The 22048-nt window shown below is 37.5% G+C and overlaps 1 protein-coding gene across 1 annotated transcript in view; it reads right to left on the reverse strand.

Annotated features, from left to right (window-relative positions):
- The window catches only part of MAMDC2 (MAM domain containing 2), a 221995-nt gene that overhangs the window by 22248 nt on the left and 177699 nt on the right, over window positions 1-22048 (reverse strand). Inside the window, exons 10-11 of the mRNA XM_027839070.1 lie at window positions 11864-11957; window positions 8492-8644 (exon numbers count right to left, since the gene is read on the reverse strand). Of these exons, the coding sequence (XP_027694871.1) occupies window positions 8492-8644; window positions 11864-11957 (247 nt within the window). The remainder of the gene's footprint in view (window positions 1-8491; window positions 8645-11863; window positions 11958-22048) is intronic.

Consider the following 22048-nt stretch of genomic DNA (forward strand, 5'->3'; position numbering starts at 1 on the left):
TATATTTCAATTTTGTAAACCTGGGGCTTCAAATTAAAAGAAAGGCAGCATGGTATAATGGAAGAAACTGATAGTAGGGTCTGGAGCTCTGGTTCAGGTCCTGGGTCTTGCAGTTACAAGCCACTTGATCCTGGGCAGATCATTTAACCACTCTGAGTCTCAATTTCCTCATCTATAAAATGGTAATACTAATTTGTAAGTATTATCTGCAATTCATCTCTCCCCAGCTTCCATAAAATGGAGATAACAGTATTTGTACTATTAGCTTTCTCACAGGATAATTGCAGAGAAAGTACTTTTTAAGCCTTTTATTGGTATGTGAATGTGAGTTGTCATTATTAATACAAATAAATACTCTAAGAAGAGACATTAATTGATTTTTGCTGTAATTGTTGAATATGTGAATTCTCTCACATCCTCCTCCAGGATACATATCTGTGGCATTAATACTATTCAAAAAATTAGAGGTGCACAGATGGTGGAGGTGGTGGGGGGGTGTTAGGTGGGAACTCATCAGTGGAGAATGTGATTAATAAAAGTAAGGGCCTTTTCTGAAATTCTGATTGGGTTCCCAAATTAACACAGATTCACAAACAAAGAAAATTCATCGAAATTAATAATACCATTGTCCTCTGCTAAATACATTGCTAGGGATCCATAAATACCATTCACTTGAATTTTCCATTTCCAAGTAAACAATTCAATCCTCGCTTCTGGCATTGAAGGGTGACAGTGTGCAAATGCTGAAAATATCACTTGATTCAAGTGTAGGCAGTAGGAGCTGTCTTAGGTCATGTTTTTTGTCAGTAAAAGAAAGAGTATCTAGTCCGACCAAGTAAGGGAGCAATGGGGTGACTGTTACTTTACACAGCAAGAAAAGACCAAAAAAATGCTTTGGACATTTTGTTTACAAGTAACTAGAACCAGTGTAGCAAATTGCTCATTTTTGATGGTGGAACATGTTTTTTTTTTTGGTGGGAAGGAAGGATGTGCACAGTGGGTACTAAGCTTAAAGCCATTTTCTTCAGTTGGCATCTCCACTAAAATTTTCCTCTTATGTCTCATCCTGGCCTGGAGGTGATCTTGGGTTCATTGGTCATGTTTTAAATGCATAAAATAAAATATAGAGCATTACAGAGGAAACCAGTTATACTAAAATAGTTATCAAAATATTTTAAAAACTGGAAGATTAGCCCAGGGACAGACAGTGAAGCAGTGTGTTACAATGGAGAAAGAGCCCTGGCACTGGAGGCAGAGGACTTGGGTTCCAACCCTGGCTCTGGTGCTTACTATCTGTGTATCCTTGGGCAAGTCACCTAACATACCTAGCCCTCAGTCTCCTCATCTGTAAAATAAGCAGGTTGGACTATATGTCCTCTAAGGATTCTTTTATTTCTAGATCTATGATCCTATTTACTTTGTGCTCTGAGGATAAACCCTGCTGAGTTTAGACTCGTCACCAGAAGTTTGTTGCTCAGGGAATGAGTTTTCTTGGTCATATGAAGATTTCCTATTATGGTTCGCAATCTGCATTAGTGGAGGAAGTACCCACATTGATGAAATCACAGATTATTCAAACACCGAAGTACTTAGTTGGCACACAATTCGGGGTGCTTTAAGAATAGTTTGTGGTTGTTTTAAAGTTTAACAGGTGAAATAAAATAATAAGAGAAAAGGAAAAAGATAGACCCTGGAAACAACTTGCTGAAAAATTGGGATTTTCCATGTTTTGCACCATTAGGAAGTTTCATCTCATGGGACAGTGGTGTAATCGGAATAGTTATTAGGTTAACCAAGAGTTTTTGCATTACGTTTTCCACTGTGGCTTCCTACCTACTACTGCCTACTGAAACCTTTCTGAGGGTTCAAAATGACAAGGAATCTCTGAACTACCACTCTCAGGATGACAGTTCCCAGACCCCTATTACACACACAAGCAAAACCCTTGATCTTTACAATGCAAAACATAATGAAACTTTTGTTCATTTTTTTTCCTTAACAAATTCTCATGTGCTCAGACACTCCAGACCTGATATAAATTAGTGAATAAAATTCAAATAATTTGATAAGCTCTGAATGCTTTTTATTAGATTTTCATGGAATTTGTATTTTGGCAGTAAAGAAACTAGGAGACTCATTGCTAGTCAAGAACATTTGGATGTTTGCATTCTTCTAGCTTAATGATTCAGGGAGGAAGAAAAAAGTTGGCCTTCAGTTTGTTCAGCAAGTATTTACCGTAAACTTCCAATGTGTATATACAAAGTAGAGAGTCAGTAGATAGAGAGCTTGCCTCCAAGCCAGGAAGACCTTGAGTCAAGTCCTCAAGACAAGTCCTCTTATACATACTTAACTGTGTGACCCTGAGTAACTCACTTAACCAATGAGGGCTAGGCAACTCTCTAAGTCTATGCATTGCAAAGAAGGCACTGACCTATATTAGTACTGTGATTTCCTTCATCCGAGTTCCTTACCCCAGTGAAATCACAGATCCAAGCCCTACTCCCTATCCTACTAAGTGTAGTACATGTGAGTATCTAATAATAACAGCTAGCATTTATATAGCACCAAAACTTTTACAAAGCACTTTACATATGTTATCTGATTTCAGCTTCACAACAACTCTGTGAGGCAGGTAATGCTAATATTATGCCCATTTTACTGATCAGGAAACTGAGGCTGAAAGAGGTTAAGTAACTTGCCCAAGGTCCCCCTTGGGGGACCCTGTATTAAGTGTCTGAGGTAAAATTTGAACTCAGGTCTCCTTGCTTCCAAATTCAACAATCTACCTTGCTGGTTCTATACTTGCTGCACAATAAGAATACCAAAGAAATATAAAAGACTATTCCCTGGCTTTAAGGAATTTCTAATTCAACTAGAGAAACAAGAGATTCACCTAAAATAGTTGAGTAACTAGTTAAAAGGGTCAAGGGAAGGCAAGGACTGGCCTAGTTAAAATGTAAAGCAGGCAATATTTGACTTTAGCCATCCCATCCTTCCCCCTTTCTGGCCTCTGCTTCTCTATCCTGAGCCAGTATACCTAGGACCCTAATGCTAGCTTCTGGCTATCTAGGGCCCTATCCTGTGACATCATAGGAAATAAGACTTATAGCTTTAGGGTTGGAAGGGACCCTGGAGGTCATTAAATCATACTCTTATTTTACAGATGAGGAAACTGAGTCCCAGTGATGTGATGGCCCCATGGTATCGCTGTGAGAACTAAGATGGAGCCAGAAGGCTAGACTTAAACTGTTCCTTGAAGGAAGTCAACAACTCTAAGAGGCACAGGCAAATAGGTAGAGCATTCCAGGCAATGGGGACAGTCAGTGCAAAGTCATGGAGACAGAAGATGGCATGCCTTGTGTAAGAAATAACGAAGTCATCATACAGGTAGTGTCAAAGCTGAGATTCATGCTCAGGTCCTCTGACTCCAAATTAACACCCTCTCCATTGTACCATGTTCTCTCCCAAGACCATTCTTTCTTAGTAGTGTCCCATGTTCTGGAGCTCTCTTTTCTCTCTCTCGCAATCAATATTTACCTGTTTTTTTGTTCAATTATTTTAGAGGCCTACTGAGTTAGCTAGCTTAACTATTAAGTTATTAGCTAGTAAGCTATCTTAATTTGGATAAAGTAATCACAGTTAAGACACAGTGTAGCCTAGAGGATATGGTGCCATATTTTAAATCAGTTACATGCCTGTTCAAATATTATCTTTGCCACTTACCAGGACATGTCACACTTAACCACTATGTGCCTCAGGAAAATCCTTAGAATTTATCTACTAAATTAGAGAGGAATTGCAGTTTGCATTGGTGGACAGAGACCCAATACCAAGAGCTTCCCACATTTACAAAATCACAGATTCTTAATCTTTCAGTCACAGTCATGGCATTGACCAACCTTTTCACATTAATGTATTACCCTATCAAGACAAACTGCATTTTCACAGGAGCCCTCCAGGCTATAACTAAAGATTCATCCAAGGTAGGAACTTTAGGTACTGAGGAAGATAGAGAAGAGATGGAGAAGATATTTTAGGGTAATGGGCCATTCATTCTTTCAGGAAGACTGGATCTGTAGTCAGAGGTACTGAGTTTAAGTCTTGATTCTTCCACCTACTATTTGTGTAACCTTGAGCTTAATCTCTCTGGGTCTCAGTTTTCTCACTATAAAATGAGGCACTAAGTTCAGGGGTTCTTAGCCTGGGGTTTGTGAACTTGTTATTAAAGCTATCTTAATAACTGTATTTCAAAATAATTTTCTTCCTTTGTAGTCTATGTATTTAAAAAAAAATGTTTTGAGGAGGGCTCCATAGGCTTTACCAGACTGTCAAAGGTTTCCATGACACAAAAAAAGTTAAGAACCATTGGACTAGATATGGTTTATAAGGAGCCTTCCAGTTCTAAATCTATGATTCTATGAAAACTATACATATATATATATATGAATACACATACATACAATATGCATATGTATGTACATATATACACATATACATACCCGTGAAAGATGCCAGGGAATAGATACGTCATATAAAGTTTTGAGTCCATCTCTAAAAGACATCCTGCTCTTTCCTACCCCCATACCATTGCTCACAATGGATTGCCTTCCCCACGCCTCTCCACCCAACCAAATTCTACTATCTTTTTAAGGATCATCTAAAGTCCTAATTCCTCCATTAGAGTCCTCCCTGACTACCAGCCCTCATTGATTGATCCCTCTCCTAAATTGCTATAGCACTTCCAATATGCCCTACAACCTCATATCTAATAATCTATTTTCTGTTGGTTGCTCAGATATGTTAGTAGTTCTTTTCCCCATTAGATTCTATGTTCTATGAGAGCAAAGAACCTTCTGTGTCTCCCTGTAGCACTAAGCAGTTTCCCAAATGTGCCCCACAATTTGCTGTATCTGTGCCTTTGCTTATGCTATTCCTTCTTTAATGAAATTACCTTACCCATCCTGCATCACCACCTATCAAATATCAGCCAACCTTCAAGGCCCAATTTAACTGTCACTTTTTCATAAAGCCTTCTCTGATGCCCCGAGCCAGAAGCAATCAGTCCCTCTTCTGAACTCTTACAGCATTTTGTATAGACCTTCATGGACTTTCTTTGGAGCTACTTGTTTCTCAGAAAATTTGCCATCTTCCTAGATTTGCCTTCCTCTAATTAACCCAAGGAAAAAACTGCCTGTGGTAAAGAGAACAGTTAGAGAAGAAAAGAGAGGAGAGGACAGGAGAGGAGACAAGAGGAGACGAGAGGAGACGAGAGGAGAGGAGAGAAAGGAAGAGAAGAGAAGAGAGGAGAAGGGAGGGGAGGGGAAAGAAGAGAGAAGAGTTAATCTTCTTACTCTGTTCTCTCTTTTCTTCCCTTCTCTTTCCCTGTGTGAGAAGGTATAAAACATTTATCCTGGGAAAGTATAGACTCCATTTTTTCTTTTTTTTTTTTCCTCAATTAGAAACTTCAACCAGGTAAGTTTCCATTCACTAAGAGAGAGACATTCCATTTCTCAAACACCTTTTTAGTTGCTAGTTAGTTGATGTTCGAAATTTATATACAATGGTTCCCTTAACAACTGATGCACTTTGCAGCAAGTTTTACAGTAGGAGAGATGTTCAAAATGAACCTTTTTGAGTTTTGTAGTTTTTATCATTGAACATTACATTCCAATTACATAAGATGTGATTTAAAAAGAAATTAAAGCTAATTTGACAACCATATAATTAATACAAAAGCAACATGTTTCTAATAAAACATGAATTCTGGCTAAGTCAAATACTGATTAAATGAGATCATATAAATTAATAGTTAACACTTTAGAGGTTTACAAAGCAGTTGACATATATTCTCTCATTTAATTCTCACCATAATCCTGTGAGGTAGGCCTCGAAGCTATTATTATTCTCATTTTATTAAGGATGAGGACAGTGAGGCTCAGAGACCTTAAATAACTTGCTCAGGGTCACACAGCTAATAAATGTCTAAGTCAGGATTCACAAACCCTTAAGTGTTATACTATACTATACTATTCACAAACTATAAAGTGCTATATATGATGTAAGCTAACATTGTTATTGTAATAAAAATACAATATTGCATAGTTTCAGTTGCTAAAGTTAATCCCAGGAGGAAGGCTGTTGACTATGTAGAGAAGATATGATGTTTATGTATGTGCTCTGAGCTGCTGAGATTTTGAAAGTGTTGATTTGTTTTTTGGCTAATGATTTATTTTGTAGAGATGGTGAAATTGGACTCTAGGAGTGTTTGTGATGGAGCATGGAGCAGTCACTGAATGAATGAGATAGAACCTAAGCTTGTAATTATAGTTACTGGGTATATTCGGATTGGGGCAGCTAGGTGGTGCAGTAGCTAGATCACTGGGCCTGGAGTCAGGAAGATCTGAGTTCAAATCTGACCTCAGACACTTAATAGCTGTGTGACCCTGGGCAGGTCACTCAACTTCTATTTGCCTCAGTTCCTTGTCTGTAAAATGGGGACAAATTGGAGAAGGAAATGGCAAACCATTCCAGTATTTTTGCCAAGAAAACCCCATGGACAAAATCCACGGGGTCACGATGCGTCAGATATGAGTGAATGATTGAACAACAACATATTTGGATTAGATGTTGAATACTGGAGAATGAATGTAAGTCCAACTAAGAACTTTTAGGATACCTTGTATAAACATGCAGTGGGCTGCCTTGAGAGGTACTAGGCTTCTCCTCCCTAGAGGTTTGAGAGCTAAGGCTGGATGACCATCCATTAGGTATGTTGTAGATGGGATTCTTACGCAGGTATAGGTTGGAATAGATGGCCTCTCAAGTCCCTTCCAACTCTGTGATTTCCTGCCTTCCTCACACTCATGAAGACTGCCTCTCTCAACTTCTATCCGTTGTTTCTAGTTTTGCTTTGTAGGGTCAAACAGGGAAAAGCAAGTCTGATCCTCCTTTCACTTGACAATTTTTCAAATTCATAATGATAGCTTTTTCTGCTTGCCCCACCCCCAGCCTTGCAAGGCTTCTTGTCTTCAGGCTAAACTCATCTTGAAATGGCAGCTCAAGACCCTTCACACTCCTTATCATCCTCTTGCAGATCAGTCCATTAAAGCATGTAAAGAAGGCTGGGCATAGGCATAGAGCTCTTCTGTACTGACTCAGGAGGGGTTTCAATGCCAGGCAGGGTCAGGCAACCCCTGCTTGTAGGGCTGGTCAGAGAGACTGCAGGCCCTGGGTCTGTCTCAGCCTTTGTAGAATGACATCAGCATTTCAGGGATTGAGATGATAAGCCCTGGCAGACGCAGACACAGACACACAGACACACAGACACACACAATATGATTGGCACAGTTCTGACTTCTTAGGCATCTCTTCATGGGAAAAGAGAAATGTCAACAGGGTCTGTCTGGATGTGTACATACTTAGGGGCAAGTAGGAAGGGTTCATGAGTGAATGCATGTATGGGTTCTTATCACCAGATGCTGTAGTGATTGCTAGCAAAATATGGGAAAGGGAAAGTTTCCTTCCTGGGCTTCTATTTAAAAAATAACTTTTAAATAATTTCTTTGAATAGGCTATTCTCCCAGACAAGTCCCCATAGTTACAGTTATTATTATTATTATAACATTCTGAACTCTTCCCAGACAACTTCAGTATAAGTGAAGATATGATGGAAATGTAATGTGACAATGAAGGATAGACGGTTTCTTTAAGAGTTCATGTTCCCAGCTCCTCCTTTTTTTGTTCTATTTAAAACTGAGTTGAGTCCTCCAGGGATTCTGTGTTTCCTCTGTTCTTTTTACTCCTCAATGGAGGTTTATTCCCCACTTCTCAAAAGAAAATACAAAGAAATAAAATCTAGGTAAGGTAATAGAACCAGGGTGGGGAAACTGCAGCCTTGAGCACCATGTGGCTTTCTAGGTCCTCAGGTGCGGCCTTTTGATTGAATCCGCATTTTATAGAACAAATCCTTTTATTAAGGGGATTTGTTCTCTGAAGTTTGGATTCAATCAAAAAGCTACACGTGAGGACTAGAGGGCCACATGTGGCCTTGAGGTTGCAGGTTCCCCACCCCTGGAATCCAGGCAAAAAAATCAGGAAAAGCATTATCTAGGGCAGAAAGTTCACTTCCCCCACATGACCAGTGAGGAGGAAGTTTGCTTAAGCACCATAGCAAATGGCAAGTGCTATTTTAAGCCTGCATAGTTAATGACCTAATACGCATATTGAGTCTCATATATAATTAACACATGTATGTTGAATTCTATATGTAAACGGTGAGTTCCATGTAGAATTATCCCATGTATGTTGAGTCTCATCTGGAATTTGTGCATGAGAGAATTTGCATATATCAAATGCACACTATGTAGGTGACCAATGATGATCTCTAAGTGATGCTTGGGTACTTCAGAGAACACTATTTGGGAAGATTTTCTTTCAAGAACACCACATGGCCTCCCTCTGCTCAGAAAGTTCAACGTGAAGTTTAACTCACCTACCCCAGTAGTGTGATCCCCTTTTGGACCCGTGTAGGATGTGGGTGTTTCTCCTCTCCTTCGATGCCAGCTGCTCCGGTTTCTTCTTTCTTGAGTAAATGTACATTCATCTTGCTCAAAAGTACACTCCCCTGGTGGGGGTGGAAGCGTCTCTGCAAGGAAACAGCAGGGTTGGTGACTGCTTCAGCCAATTTCCATAAATATGCATTCAAATGCCTATGGTATGAGATCTATTTATAAGTGCAGCAAAATGATATTTCATGCAATGGTCGGGAAGCTATTACTATTTTCTTATCCATTTATACCAATGCCTAGAAAGCAACATCTTCCTTATATATGCGGTAGAATGCTGTGCGCTTTCCCCCCATGCATGCATATGTATACATATGTATTTATACTGTACACATATACACATATATGCATTCACATACCTTCATTTCTATTTCAAAGCACAGATATACCTCAACAATATTTTACTGGTAAGCCATGCTTACCAAAGTGTAATTTAGCACAATGCCTGGCACATAGTATGAGATATATAAATATTGTTACTGTTTTTGTTTCTGTTGTTATTGTTACCTGCAGGACCCTTTAAGATGATGGTAAAATATAGCAACATGTTCACACTATAGCATGAACTCTTCCTGCTTATTTTCTTTGGGAATATGGGATCATATGTAGAATACAGATTGAAGGAAGGTCAGATAGATTCTGGAGGGGACAGTAGTACTCAAGGAGTTGGAGTACATTAAGTGTTTCTCATGATCTGCTCTGGCCTATTTTCCATAATTAGCTGGATTCTATCCCTTATGCTCTGTCTGGGAACAGGATAATAATAGCAACAAGAATAATAACTAGCATTTATATAGTGCTTTATGGTTTGCAAAGCACTTTACGAATATTTTCCAATTTTATTCTCACAGCAACCCTAGGAAGCAGGTGCTATTATTCATATTTTACAGTTGAGATAGCTAGCACAGGTGAAGTGACTTGTCTAGGGTCACACAACTGCTAAGTGTCTGAGACTAAATTTGAACTTAGGCCTTCCTGACTTGAAGTAAAACACTCTATTCACTTCATGGCTAGGCAATAACTAGGAAAAGAAGGCACTGAAAAACATGATCGAGGTTGAGCTTAGGGGAGGGGAGATGGATTGTAAAATACAATTCTGCTTGCTAAAATACAAAGACTGGATGCTTTTTCCTCTGACTTTTTAGGATCTCCTTCCTCTTTCTGACTGTAGTTATACTTTCCCATAGCCAGATTCTGAGTGTTTTATCCAAAACACATTCAGCATCTTTTCAAAATGCTGTGAGAATTTGGCATTCCCCTTTGTTTTCCCAAGGTGCAGGCATGATTCACTTTATCATAAATTGTATTTGGCTGATACAGGCCAATGGTCCTTGTTGAAGTGCATACCATTTTCATGCTCAATAGAAAGCCTAATATTCTGCTAAATTACCAGCTTGATAAAATTACCCTTATTTGACCACTCCTAAGAATATTTATATGGTAGTTTCAATATCAATTAAAATAATTTTGAAAACTGAAATTTTATTATAATTATAATCCTAGGTGACCTTGGACAATAACACTGGACCCTAGTTTCCTCAGTAGTAAAATAAGGGATTTTACACTTTCCTGCTTTAACTCTCTGATTAAAATACTCCCAATAGATGTGTGGGTATGTATGTGAGTAGAGAAACTTATAGATATGTGTGTGTGTGTGTGTGTGTGTGTGTGTGTATAAGCAAATAATGCACAATTTTAAGAACAAGAACTCTGATTCCAAATCCATTTTTTTATGATGGGCTCAGGCAGCTGTTCTTAATTTTTGTGTTTGTATTTGTACCATGCCTAGCATGGTACCATAGCATATTTTAGTTACTCAACAAGCATTTATTAAATGCTTACTATGTTACAAGCACTATGCTAAGTGCTGGGGATATAAAGAAAGGCAAATATGCTTATTGATTGAATGAAAGTAGCAAAAAAAAAAAGACATTATAACTGGAAAAGACATAACAGACAGCTTCAGTATTGAACAAAAACCCATGAAATCTTAAAATATCCAAAGGAAGGTTACTACATGCTGGGTGGATCCTCAAGGGAGGATTTATGGAAGGGCACAAAGGTAGTCTGTGGTATAGCAAAAAGGGCCCTGAATTTGCAGTTAGAAGACTGGGTTTAAATACTGACTGTTGTTTACTGCCTGTGTGATACTGGGCATGTGATTCAAGCTCTCTGGATCCCAGTTTCCTTTTCTGTAGAATGAGCAGGTTGGATTAGAAAGCCTCTGGGATTCCTTCCAGCTCTATATCTATGGTATTAGCTATGATCCTGTGGGGGCAGCTAGGTGGCATAGTTGACAGAGTACTGGGCTTAGAATCAGGAAGTTCAGGGTCAGCTAGGTGGCACAGTGGATAGAGCACCAGCCCTGAAGTCAGGAGGACCTGAGTTCAAATCCTGACCTCAGACCAAACACTTGACACTAGCTGTGTGACCCTGGGCAAGTCACTTAACCCCAAATGCCTTTAAAAAAAAAAGAATCAGGAAGTTCAAATCCTGCCTTAGACATTTACTAGCTGTGTGACCCGGGGCAAGTCACTGAATGCTGAGTACCTCAGTTTCCTCATCTGTAAAATAAGCTGGAGAAATAAATGGCAAACTGCTCCAGTATCTATGTCAAGAAAACTCCAAATTGGATCACAAAGGGTCAGATACAACTGAAACAACCGAACAATATGATCCTCTGACATTGCCAAGAATTGTATGGGCTAAGAAGCCAAAGATGAATTATGATCTGGACCAGTGGAGGGAATATCCATGTCCAAGAGATCACAGCTCCAACAAAGCATTTTGAGTCACTACTATACAATTCCTTTTATATGTTTTAAAAAAATATCATTGTGATTAAAAATATTTGGGTAGTGATATGACCCTGGCTGTATGATTGGAAAACACTGTGGTCACATGGCAAGACTAGGGGATGATGGTCTATGTACTATACTGGTACCCACATCATATGAGAATACCCACAGGATGGCCTCCACTGGGTGGAGGATCTATGGAAGAATATGGACAAGAAACTTACAGCATAAGAAGGCACAAATAGGCTATAGTCTGTACTGTCAGTCTCCTTGGTGAGATCATAGATCCATCAAAGTATAACTGTTTTAATAATTTAGTCAATATAACAGTATAAGTGTCTCCTTTCATTCAAGTTGGGAAATAACGCTGGCATAGGAATAGTATAATGAGTTTCTGAAAATAAATTAAGTTTCCCAGTGCTATTCTTAATATGGCTGAGAAAGAAAAGTGGAAGGCACAGAAAGAACTGTCTAGAGAACAGAAATGACCATAAATCTTACCGGTAGACTGGCAGTTTCCCAGATGTACTGTTATATCGTCCAGGGCTACAAGGCCACAGTCCCAAAAGCTTTTACACCAACTCATGAAAACAACCTGTAATTTACAAGCACAGGTATCCATGAATTCTCTTGTCCAAAATGCAGAAATCTGAATAGCTGAAGGTTTTATTACAGTATTAGGAGTGTTTAATCAAACTATAATGAACTCTTGACTGTTGTAAATGCCATAGTAATTTGTGGATGCCATTGATCTTTGACTCCAGAAAACATGAGGTTTTTTCACCTTTCAAACATATTTACCTTTATAATTATGCTTCGATTAGGTCTAATAGTTAAACTAGTTTGTATTCATTGTCACATGCTATAGCTAAGTCCTAATTAGTACACATATGAGTCCCATGAAGTGGTCACATTATTTGAATTTGCACTATATATTTCCATTGGTCTAGAACCAATTACCATGTTTTACATGATTATAACTTTGAATAGTGCAAACGACCATTTCATGGGACTTGTCATTAATTTGCATTAGTAGGGACATAGCTGTATATGACATTATGGGGAGTCAGGCAAGAGATGTAGTGGATGGTAGGGAAAAGGCAACTGACAATTAAAAATGTATCACAGACAATCCACAAAGTATCCAATCAAAAGTTAATTTTTCTGTGGGCATTTTTTCCCAAGGATATTTAGACAAATACTATTGATTTTTGAAAAGCATATTCTCTCACTTGCTTTATTCATCCTGTGCACACCCTCTCCTGGGCTTGCTATCAAGGGACATTCTCTGCTTTCAAAAATAAAAATCTGTGTCTAGAGATAGAACCTCTTGATTTAAAGCCCGAAAGCAGTTATAATTTTGTCAGGATACACATTTTTATTGTTACAGGTGAATACAAACTTATCTGTGTCACAATTTATTAAATTCATTGTGCTGGAGAGAGAAGCGCCTTGGATTACCTTCCATTTAGGCAGTTTTTAAAGCCAATTTTTCACATGTAGGATGATGGAAGAGCACTCTCCAGAAATGAACATGAGATGACAGTACATGTTCAAGCCTATAAGTCATTCTCTGTATAAAAATTAAACAAAGAGAAAGGAAGAAATGGCAGAATGTAAAAGCTGATCCCATTACTACTTTCAATCTTAAGTATCACTTGCCTTTTCTGGTGGGTCCTTTTATACATCAATCATTAGGTCTTTTGGGACCTTGATGCTTAAAAAAATAAAATTGGGTGCTTGAAGAATTGGAAGAATATTTATAACTAAGAGTCAGCTTGTAATTACTAAAAAAAAAAATACAAAGTTCTTAGACCAAGAGCTTAGGGGAGTCAAACCTCTTCCATGCATTCCATCTTCCATGCAGTAATTTTAGACTATAAGGACAGTTTGGGATTCCAATTATACATCTTACTTCTTCAGCATTTCCAAAAATATCAATTTACTGGTGTAAGTACCACTGTTCCCCCACCCCTACACTCCACAAAAGTTGATTATATCCCTGGAGTTCCATGGAATAATAGTTTCGTAAGTCACTGTGCCCATTAAAAATATTGTCAACTGGTGGCCACACTTTTGATGATGCATTTCTCTGATCCTCAGATGATAGAACAGGCAGTCAGTTAATAAGCAGTTAACAAAAGACTACTGTGTGCCAGGCACTGTGCTAAATGCTGAGGTTGCAAAAAGACACAAAAAATAATCCTTGCCCTCAAGGAGTTCACAGGCTAATGGTAGAGATAACAAGCAAACAAATATATACATACACAGGCAGTGAAAATGCCCAGAGCCAAGAGATGGAGTATCTTGCTCATGAAAGAGCAAGGAGGCTAGTGTCATCAGATTGAAGAGTATGTGATGGAGTATAAGGGGTAAGGAGACTGGAAAGGTGGTGGTGGTAGTGGAAGGTTGGTTATGAAGGGCTCTGAATGCCAGAGGATTTTGTGTTTGATACAGGTAGGAAGCCACTGGAGTTTATTGAGTAGGAGAGTGTGTGTGTGTGTGTGTGTGTGTGTGTGTGTGTGTGTGTGTGTGTGTGTGTGTGTGTGTGTGTGTGTATGAGAGAGAGGGAGAGGAAGAGAGAGAGAGAGAAAGAGAGAGAGATGGTCAGACCTGCAGATGTGGATGCAGAAAACTTCACCAGAATCAGTATCAAAGTCTTTTTCTTTTGATGGAACCAGTTGCCCTTACATTCTGTTGGCACAGCCTTCAAGAACATAGGGCTAGTTCCATGACATATTGAGGTAGCATAAGAACACATATAATGATGATGATGATGATGATAGTTTAACATTTATGTAGAACTTTAAGATTTTCAAAGTCCTTTACTAATGTTTACTTACATTATCTTATTTAATTCTCACAATAATTGTGAGGTAGATACTATTATTGTTGCTATTTTACAGAGGAGAAAACTGAGCTACCTTTAAAAGGAATTTAATTTCTAACCACGTTGTTATTGTTCTTATTTTAATCAGTATATACATTTATTGAGAGGTAGCACAGTGTTGCAGATTAGAAGTCAAAAGACCTGGATTCAAGTTCCATCTCTGACATATATTGGCTATGTGACCTTGGATGAGTAACTTAACCTCTCAATGCCAAAGACAACTCTGTAAGACTCTAAGTTGCAGAGAAAGCTCTGATTTGCATTAGTAGACGGAATTTTCACATCAAAAGTTCCCCACACCAATGAAATGAATCACAAGTATAGTCCTACCCATACATTTTTCATTGTTAAAGATCGAGTAAAATTTTTCTGGTCTATAATTTACTAAATTAATGATTAGATAAAATGACAAGTTTTGAAAGTATCATTGGTAGTCTAAATCCAGTTGTAACTTAAATTGTGTTGTCTGAGAACTGATGGACAAGGTTCAATCTTAGAGGGTTTCTAATGGAGCCACATCATGGCTCATGGCATCTCCCAGGTTTTTTTTCTTTGAGAACATAATAATCTGGCTTATTTTCATTTACCTCAGGGGTATTGGACTCCATTCATGCAAATAATCTATGGTTTTCAATCCAAGTATTTAGACATAAAATATTTGTTTAGAACCATATTGAATATAAGACCAGCATCCCAATTCCCTTAGTGATGCTTGATTGTAGCTTTTAAGCCAAAGGCACTGAGCTTCAGTGACTTAATACTTGTATGTCTTTGAGCAAATCACATCTTCTGTAGGCCTTGGTTTCCTGAAAAATGAGGGAATTGGAAAAGATGACATTTATAATGTTCCTTTTAACTCACAGTCTATGATCCTTTAAAGTATTGGAAATAATCTGATCCCTGCCCAGGTGAGTGTTTACTATTTTCCATACATAATGTGGAGGTTTTAGTCCCTAGCACTCATAATACCCATTGGAAAAGTATGGTGAAAAAATCTCAGTAATTTGGGTAGTGTGGTGTAAACTGGCTTTATCCTGGCTTGACTTTTGCCACCATTTTTAACTCTGGAATCCTACCCCTGCTGCCACTTCCAGATCTATAGGTCCTGGATTTCAGCATAGTCTTGTAGTCCTTGGTCCTGGCTTGGACACTTCTGGATGCTTGGTCACCACCTCGCTAATTTGACACTTTTCACTGTTATCATATCCTGGAAGCCTCATCTTCCTCCTGCCTTGTACTTTCTTTCTCCTTGCAGTCCCTAGACAGCACTCTTTTCCTATGAGTCTTTGGCCCATGGAATTCTGGGAACTGTAGATTTTCCCTAATATTATCATATGTGGGGCATTACAAAGTGCACATGGTCTTTTGCCTTTCTTTTCAGCAGCCAGGGAGCGCAATAGATAATGCACAAAATATGGAGTCAGGAAGACTTGAATTCAAATTCTGCCTCAGGCACATATTAATCTATGTGACGTTGCACAAGTCACTTAATTTCTCTGTGCCTCAGTTTCCTTATCTGTAAAATAGGACCCACTTTATAGGAATATTGTAATGATCAAATGAGTTAACATATGTAAAGTGCTTTGTAAAGTCATTTAAATGCTCACTATTATTATTACTATTGTTATTATTTTGCTCATGCCCTTGAAAAATGATAGGAAGAAATGTTCTACCATCTGTCAGTTCTCACACATACTATTGCATAGTATGAACTCAATCTTAGACTTCACAATTAGTGATTATTGATGAAGCCCCCTTTCCTTTAGTGTTATAGCTTTCTTAGTCTCTTGGATCAAGTACTTCTGAATTATATCATCCATAAGCATATTTTATTATGCATATTATTCATAAGCAAACTCTTTGTTATGTAGATTCCTCAACTTGTAACATGTCCATTTATAAAACAAACAAAAGGCCATACCCCACCCCCCCCACACACACAGCAACCCTGTCTTCCAAGGAATCTGATGGTAGAAAAGGAAAGAGATGTCCTTGACATGGTAGATATTTATCCAGCAACTGGATAAACAGATGTTCTACCACTCACCATCTTCTGGTTCTTTCTTCATTTTATTTAAGCATTGCCAATGAATCTTCAAGTTGGCCAAACTAAATACAAGGAAATGGCAGGATGTAACTAGCACATCACCAGGTCAACAGGTGTGACTTATCTGTATATGCTTAACAAGCAAGTCTGTTAATGGTTCTGTCTAAAACATAATCAACACACTAATTCAATCACAGACCATTTTCAAACTATGGCTGTGAGCCTTAAATTAAAGAGCAATACGCTGGCATTGCATCTTTTTGGCATTGAAAGAAATGCATAAATGAGATTATCTTGTTTAATTAATAGAACTTCACCTCTGCCTCCTTCTTAGCTATTTGGTGCTATTGATGCCAATTACCTATATCTTTGGATGGCCTCCATGTTGCATTACACAGTATGCTTGAGGTGGCAAATAATTTCAAGTGACTGGGCCTGGCTAAGGCCAGATGAAAGGAAAGGATTCCTCCCTATTCTGGAAAAATATCACTATGGCCAAGATGGGTTCAGCCATAGACTAAATCCTTATTTATTGTATTTTTGATAAATATGTTTTTACTTCCATCTAAGTAATTTTTCAAAATTTGATTTTGCTCCTCTCTAAGGTCTGAAATACTTTTCTTAGATAATGTAAATATACATGTATATGTTTGTAAAGGGTTAAGATATGAGAGAAGGTGAAGAGTTATGAATTTGATTCCCAAAGAAGTAAGTGTACCTTAACTTCACAAAAGACCTTGAAAAGTTTTATGCTAATTGAATTCTTATAAGTTGGTTGAGTACAAATTTACCAAAAGAACTTGTGGTTTAAAAAGGCCCTGCATTCAGCTGTTCAGTGGACCACTTTTGCAAAAGGAATAATCATTTAATATAGTTTATGTGTAAGTTCAAAATTTCCATATGTTGGGTTTTCTTTCAACAGGAGGCATGTACAATCTGTTAATATAATACAGACTTTTTTTGCATAATCAAGTGGAAATTCTGTATTTGAATGAAAAGCAAGTATAAAACAGAACTTTATCACATGAATAAATAAACATTACTCAAATTCCCAAAATTGAAATGGTAACAATACTGAATATGAATATAATAAGAATATTAAATACAAAGATAGGTCATGTAAACACTATGTGATGACTTGATCATGTCTACAACTCTTATATTAGAACTCACTGTGAAATCCACGATCTGTTTTCATTAGGACAACAAATAACAACATTAAATAATAATATCCTCTTTACCACACTAAAATAGATATAACTAAAATTAAATTATCTGTGGTGGCAGAATACAGGGATAGTACAGAGAGTTCAACAAATACATGAAAAATTAGTGATTTGGTTGGTAGCACATGGTAGCATAGATATATACATACACATGTATATATATATTATAAATGCTGGGTAAATGTTAACCATTGTTATTATTATTATTATTATTGTTATTGTTATAATAAATCCCTCCAGCAAAGCAAGTCACAACTATCTTTTAGAAAAGTTTTAGGGAATTGCCTGAGGCTTTGAGAAGTTATGACGGGTCACAAACAGGGTATCACAGGCAAGGTTTGAACACATTTGTTCTGGATTTCAAGTCTAGCAATCTATCTTCTATGACAAGCTTTCTGAAGAGTTGATTAAGATCATAAGATCATGATGTTAGAGCTAGAAGGGACATTAGAAGTCACCTCAAAAAGTCACCTTGACAAATTCTCTCAATTTTGATGAGGAAATTGAAGACAAGTGAAATGACTTGCCCAAGGTCATATAGGTAGCAAGTAACAGAGCTTAAGACTGGAACCCATCATGGGGGAATGATGGAGAAGAGAAGGGCCTTTTTTAGATTATCTGTGGATTCAATGCCTTCCTCCCCCAAAAACCGTTTACCAGAACAATGGTCAAATGTTAAAACTGATTAGTTTGAGTGGCTCTGCCTCTTTCTTTACCTATACTCCTTAATGTCGTTGGCAGTTATAATTAAAAAAAAAAAAACATGCAAGAAAAAAAAAAAGACTTGGAACCAGAGAGGGAAAGGAATAAAGGCAAAATAAACTTAAATAATTTACAAATGGAAGACTGTACCCTAGACAGTTGTTTATTTTTTGCCAAGTTTCATGTCTTAGGTGACTACAAAACCCAGCTTTGTATTTTCCTAATCCACTTGTTTCTAAGGAAGGCAGTGTGGTTTAGCAGATAAAGTACTGGGTTTGTAGTCAGGAAAACCTGCATTGAAATCTCATCTTTGATTCTTCTTAGTGTCTTCTCTGATACTCAGGAAACTAAGATTTACCTGCTTATCAGCTAAAATAAATTCCCTGAAGAAAAATAGGGGAGAACCACATGGACTTTAAGGGTCATTAGATTACCCTTAAGCTTCAAATGAGCTAATAATTATAAACACAGAATTAACAAATTGAGAGGCAGCTAGTTAGTATAGTAAACAGAGCACAGGACTTGGAATCAGGAAGATCTGAATTTAAATCCTATTTCAGTCACTTAGCATTGTGAGACCTTGGACAAGTCACTGAGCCTCTCTCAGTCTTATTTTCCTCTTCTGTAAAATGGTGATAATAATAGCATCTTCTTCACAGAAGCATTATGAGGAACAAATGAAATAACATATATAAAGTGCTTTGTAAATCTTCAATTTCAATACAAGCTATTATTATTATCAAAAGGGAATCAAATCTTGTTGAGTATTATTCATTTTCCTCCATTTTAGAATGAGGATGATTTATTCTCTGGAAATAATGTTTTAGTAGCATATTACACAAAAGAACTGATCACATGTTTTAAGAACTGATTATTTCCAGAGTGATGTGTGTATATGTGGAGGGTTTGTATGAGAGACATATGAAGTCTATGTTGAAATCCATCAGCAGGATTTCAATTGCATCCACCAAGGAGCCCAAGCTGTGATTTTACTGATACCATCCAAAGCTACTTTTTTCCTGAAAGCATTTGGTTGAGCATTTGGGGTCAAGAGCTGATTTTCACTTATCCAACACAATCATCTGTCTCTTTTTTACGTGCTCAAATTCAATACCAAAGTTAAAAACAAACAACAACAAAACCCAAACACCCGACTTCATCATGGGTTAGTAGGAAGAGGCTTCGATTGAAGTAAAAACTTAAATAAGCTAATTACTACTCATGATCTTCAATACTTGACCTCCCTGGCTCTCAATTTTCTTACTGTAAATTGAGGAAGTAGGATTAAATCAGGGGTGTTTAATCTCAGGATTGTAAACATTTTTTAAAAAGATATTTTGACAATGATTTCAAAACAAATGGTTTCCTTTGTAATCCTATGTGTTTTATTTTATGCATTTAAAAACATTATTCTGAGAAGGAATCCATAGATTTCACCAGACTGCCAAAGGGACACACAAACTAAAAGAAAAAGTGTATTAATTACTCTTGGACAACATGATATCTAGGGTCCCTTCCAACTCTAAATCCTATAATCCTATGATAAGATCCTATAAAACCTCCCAACTATTGAAGACCTGCCCAACATACTAGCAGAAAGGGTCTTTTTTGGTACAATTCTAAATTTTCAGGCAGCTAGAAATGATATAACCACAAATCCATTGTTTGGCAGCTCAACTGGGTTTTTAAATACTTCTCAAAGTGAGCTTAAGGATCCCTTAAACACTGTTGATAAATAGTTTGCTTTCTGGCTGGGTTATGAATGCTTCACAACCAGTGTCCCCAGTTAGGTTTCTTTGTAAAGGCTGAGCAGCTGTTTTTCACCATCCAGGCATCAGTATGAAGGGAAGGTTTTCAGAAAAGGCCATCAGTCTTCAGATAGGAACATTCCAACCCATGGGCCAATAATACCACAAAGTGCAGATGTTCACAAAACAAACAATGTTAAGTACCTGAATCCCTTGCCAATTAACCAAACAGTTTGATTCTGAGTTAATTTTTAGTCCTCCTCCTAATGCGGTTATACATCTTTTGAAAACACATGCTCAGGAAAGAACTTGGCTCCATTGACTAAAGACTTCAGAGGATAATTCTTTAGGAAATCACTATAATCCATCCAGTAAAACAGTTCAGTGTCCTGTAATTAAGACATTGTTGACACAAACAGTTGCAACCTATACCATCTATCTTGAGAACATTCACTTTACTATTTAACCATAAGGTAAATGAAGATAAAATGATACCATAAAAGAGAACAAAATACAAGAACCTAGTATTTATAACTATGGAACTTGTGTTTTCATGAAACTAATGTTAGGCAAAGGTGAAGATTCATTTAGAAGAGAAAGCTCAAGTTTTTCCAAGTTTTCAATGGCAAGGATGTATTTTTAGAAATAGTGGCTAAATTGTCATAATATGCCTTTTACAAATGTATATTTGGTTTCTGGATACCACAGAAGGCAATTTGAGGGTTTGTTTTAAAAATAGATCTTTAGCTGACCAATCCTTAATTTGGTTACGCCTTTCCTTTCTTCATAGGTACATCTGGTTTAGTTCAACATTTGGCTTTGAAAAGCAACAAGAATTGATCAGCTTCCAGTGTTTCCTAGTGTGAAAGCTTCTAGTACTCTTCCAAGTTTTGGGTTAGAGAGGTCTTGATGATATTCTACAGATCTGCAGCTGCATTTTTCCATTGCTATTTTAGTGGTGCCTTCTTATTCCCAAGTAAAGTATATGTTTTAGCATAATATAAACAAAATATGCTATAAAAATTTATACTATAAACCAATTCTCTTGACTCATTTGGGTTTTGAAGCCAACATTCCCTTCAGTACCTGTAGTAGATAGGAGGGCTGATGTCCAATGAATAGCACGATCCAGCAAAGCTGTAGAATCAAAAGAACTGGCATTGACTTGAGTAATAATCTAGCTGGAATCACATGTCAGAAAATGTGGTTGAAGAATTTAGGTTCTTACATCATTCATTCATTTATTCAATAACCACTTATTAAAAACTTTATTATGTGCCAGGTACTTTGCTAGGCACTGGGGTAACAGAGGGGAAAAAAATGAAATAATCCCTGTGCTCAAAGAGTTTAAATTCTGTTGGGTAAAAACAGCATGTACACATATGTAAATACAAAATATATGGAAAATAAATAAAAAGTCATTTTGGGGAGGAGAGGGCTCTAACATCTGGGGGTGATTAGGAAATAGCTTATGTAGGAGGTAACACTTTAGCTAAACTTTGAAGGAAGCCAGGGATTCTAAGCCATGTACAATAGGTGCCACCACTTTCTCTCCTCTCACTTTCTTCTTAACCTCTTGCAATCTGGCTTCCAAACTTATCATTCTACCAAAACTGCACTATCCAAAGTTATCAGTGATCTCTTAGTAGCCAAATCCAATGGCCTTTTCTCAATCTTCATTCTCCTTGACCTCTCTACAGCCTTTGGCACTGTTGATTACCCTCTCCTCCTTAATATTATCTCTCCTGTTTTTCCTCTTTCTTATCTGACCATTCCTCACTCTCCTTTGCTGGATTCTCATCCAGATCATGCCCTCTAATTGTACTTGCCCCACAGGATTCTGTCCAGGGCCTCTCTACTACTTCACTTGGTGATCTCATCAGTTCCCATGGATTTAATTAGCATCTCTATGCTGATGATTGTCAATTCTAACAATCCTACCCTAGTCTCTCTAATGACCTTCAGTCTCTCATCTCTAACCGCCTTTCAGATATCTTGAACTGGATAACCGGTAGAAATGTTAAACTCTGTATATCCAAAACAAAACAAATTATCTTTTCCCCTAAACTCCCC

Source organism: Vombatus ursinus, unplaced genomic scaffold (genome assembly GCF_900497805.2).
Source record: "Vombatus ursinus unplaced genomic scaffold, bare-nosed wombat genome assembly UNPS02014832.1, whole genome shotgun sequence".
Lineage (NCBI taxonomy): Eukaryota > Metazoa > Chordata > Mammalia > Diprotodontia > Vombatidae > Vombatus > Vombatus ursinus.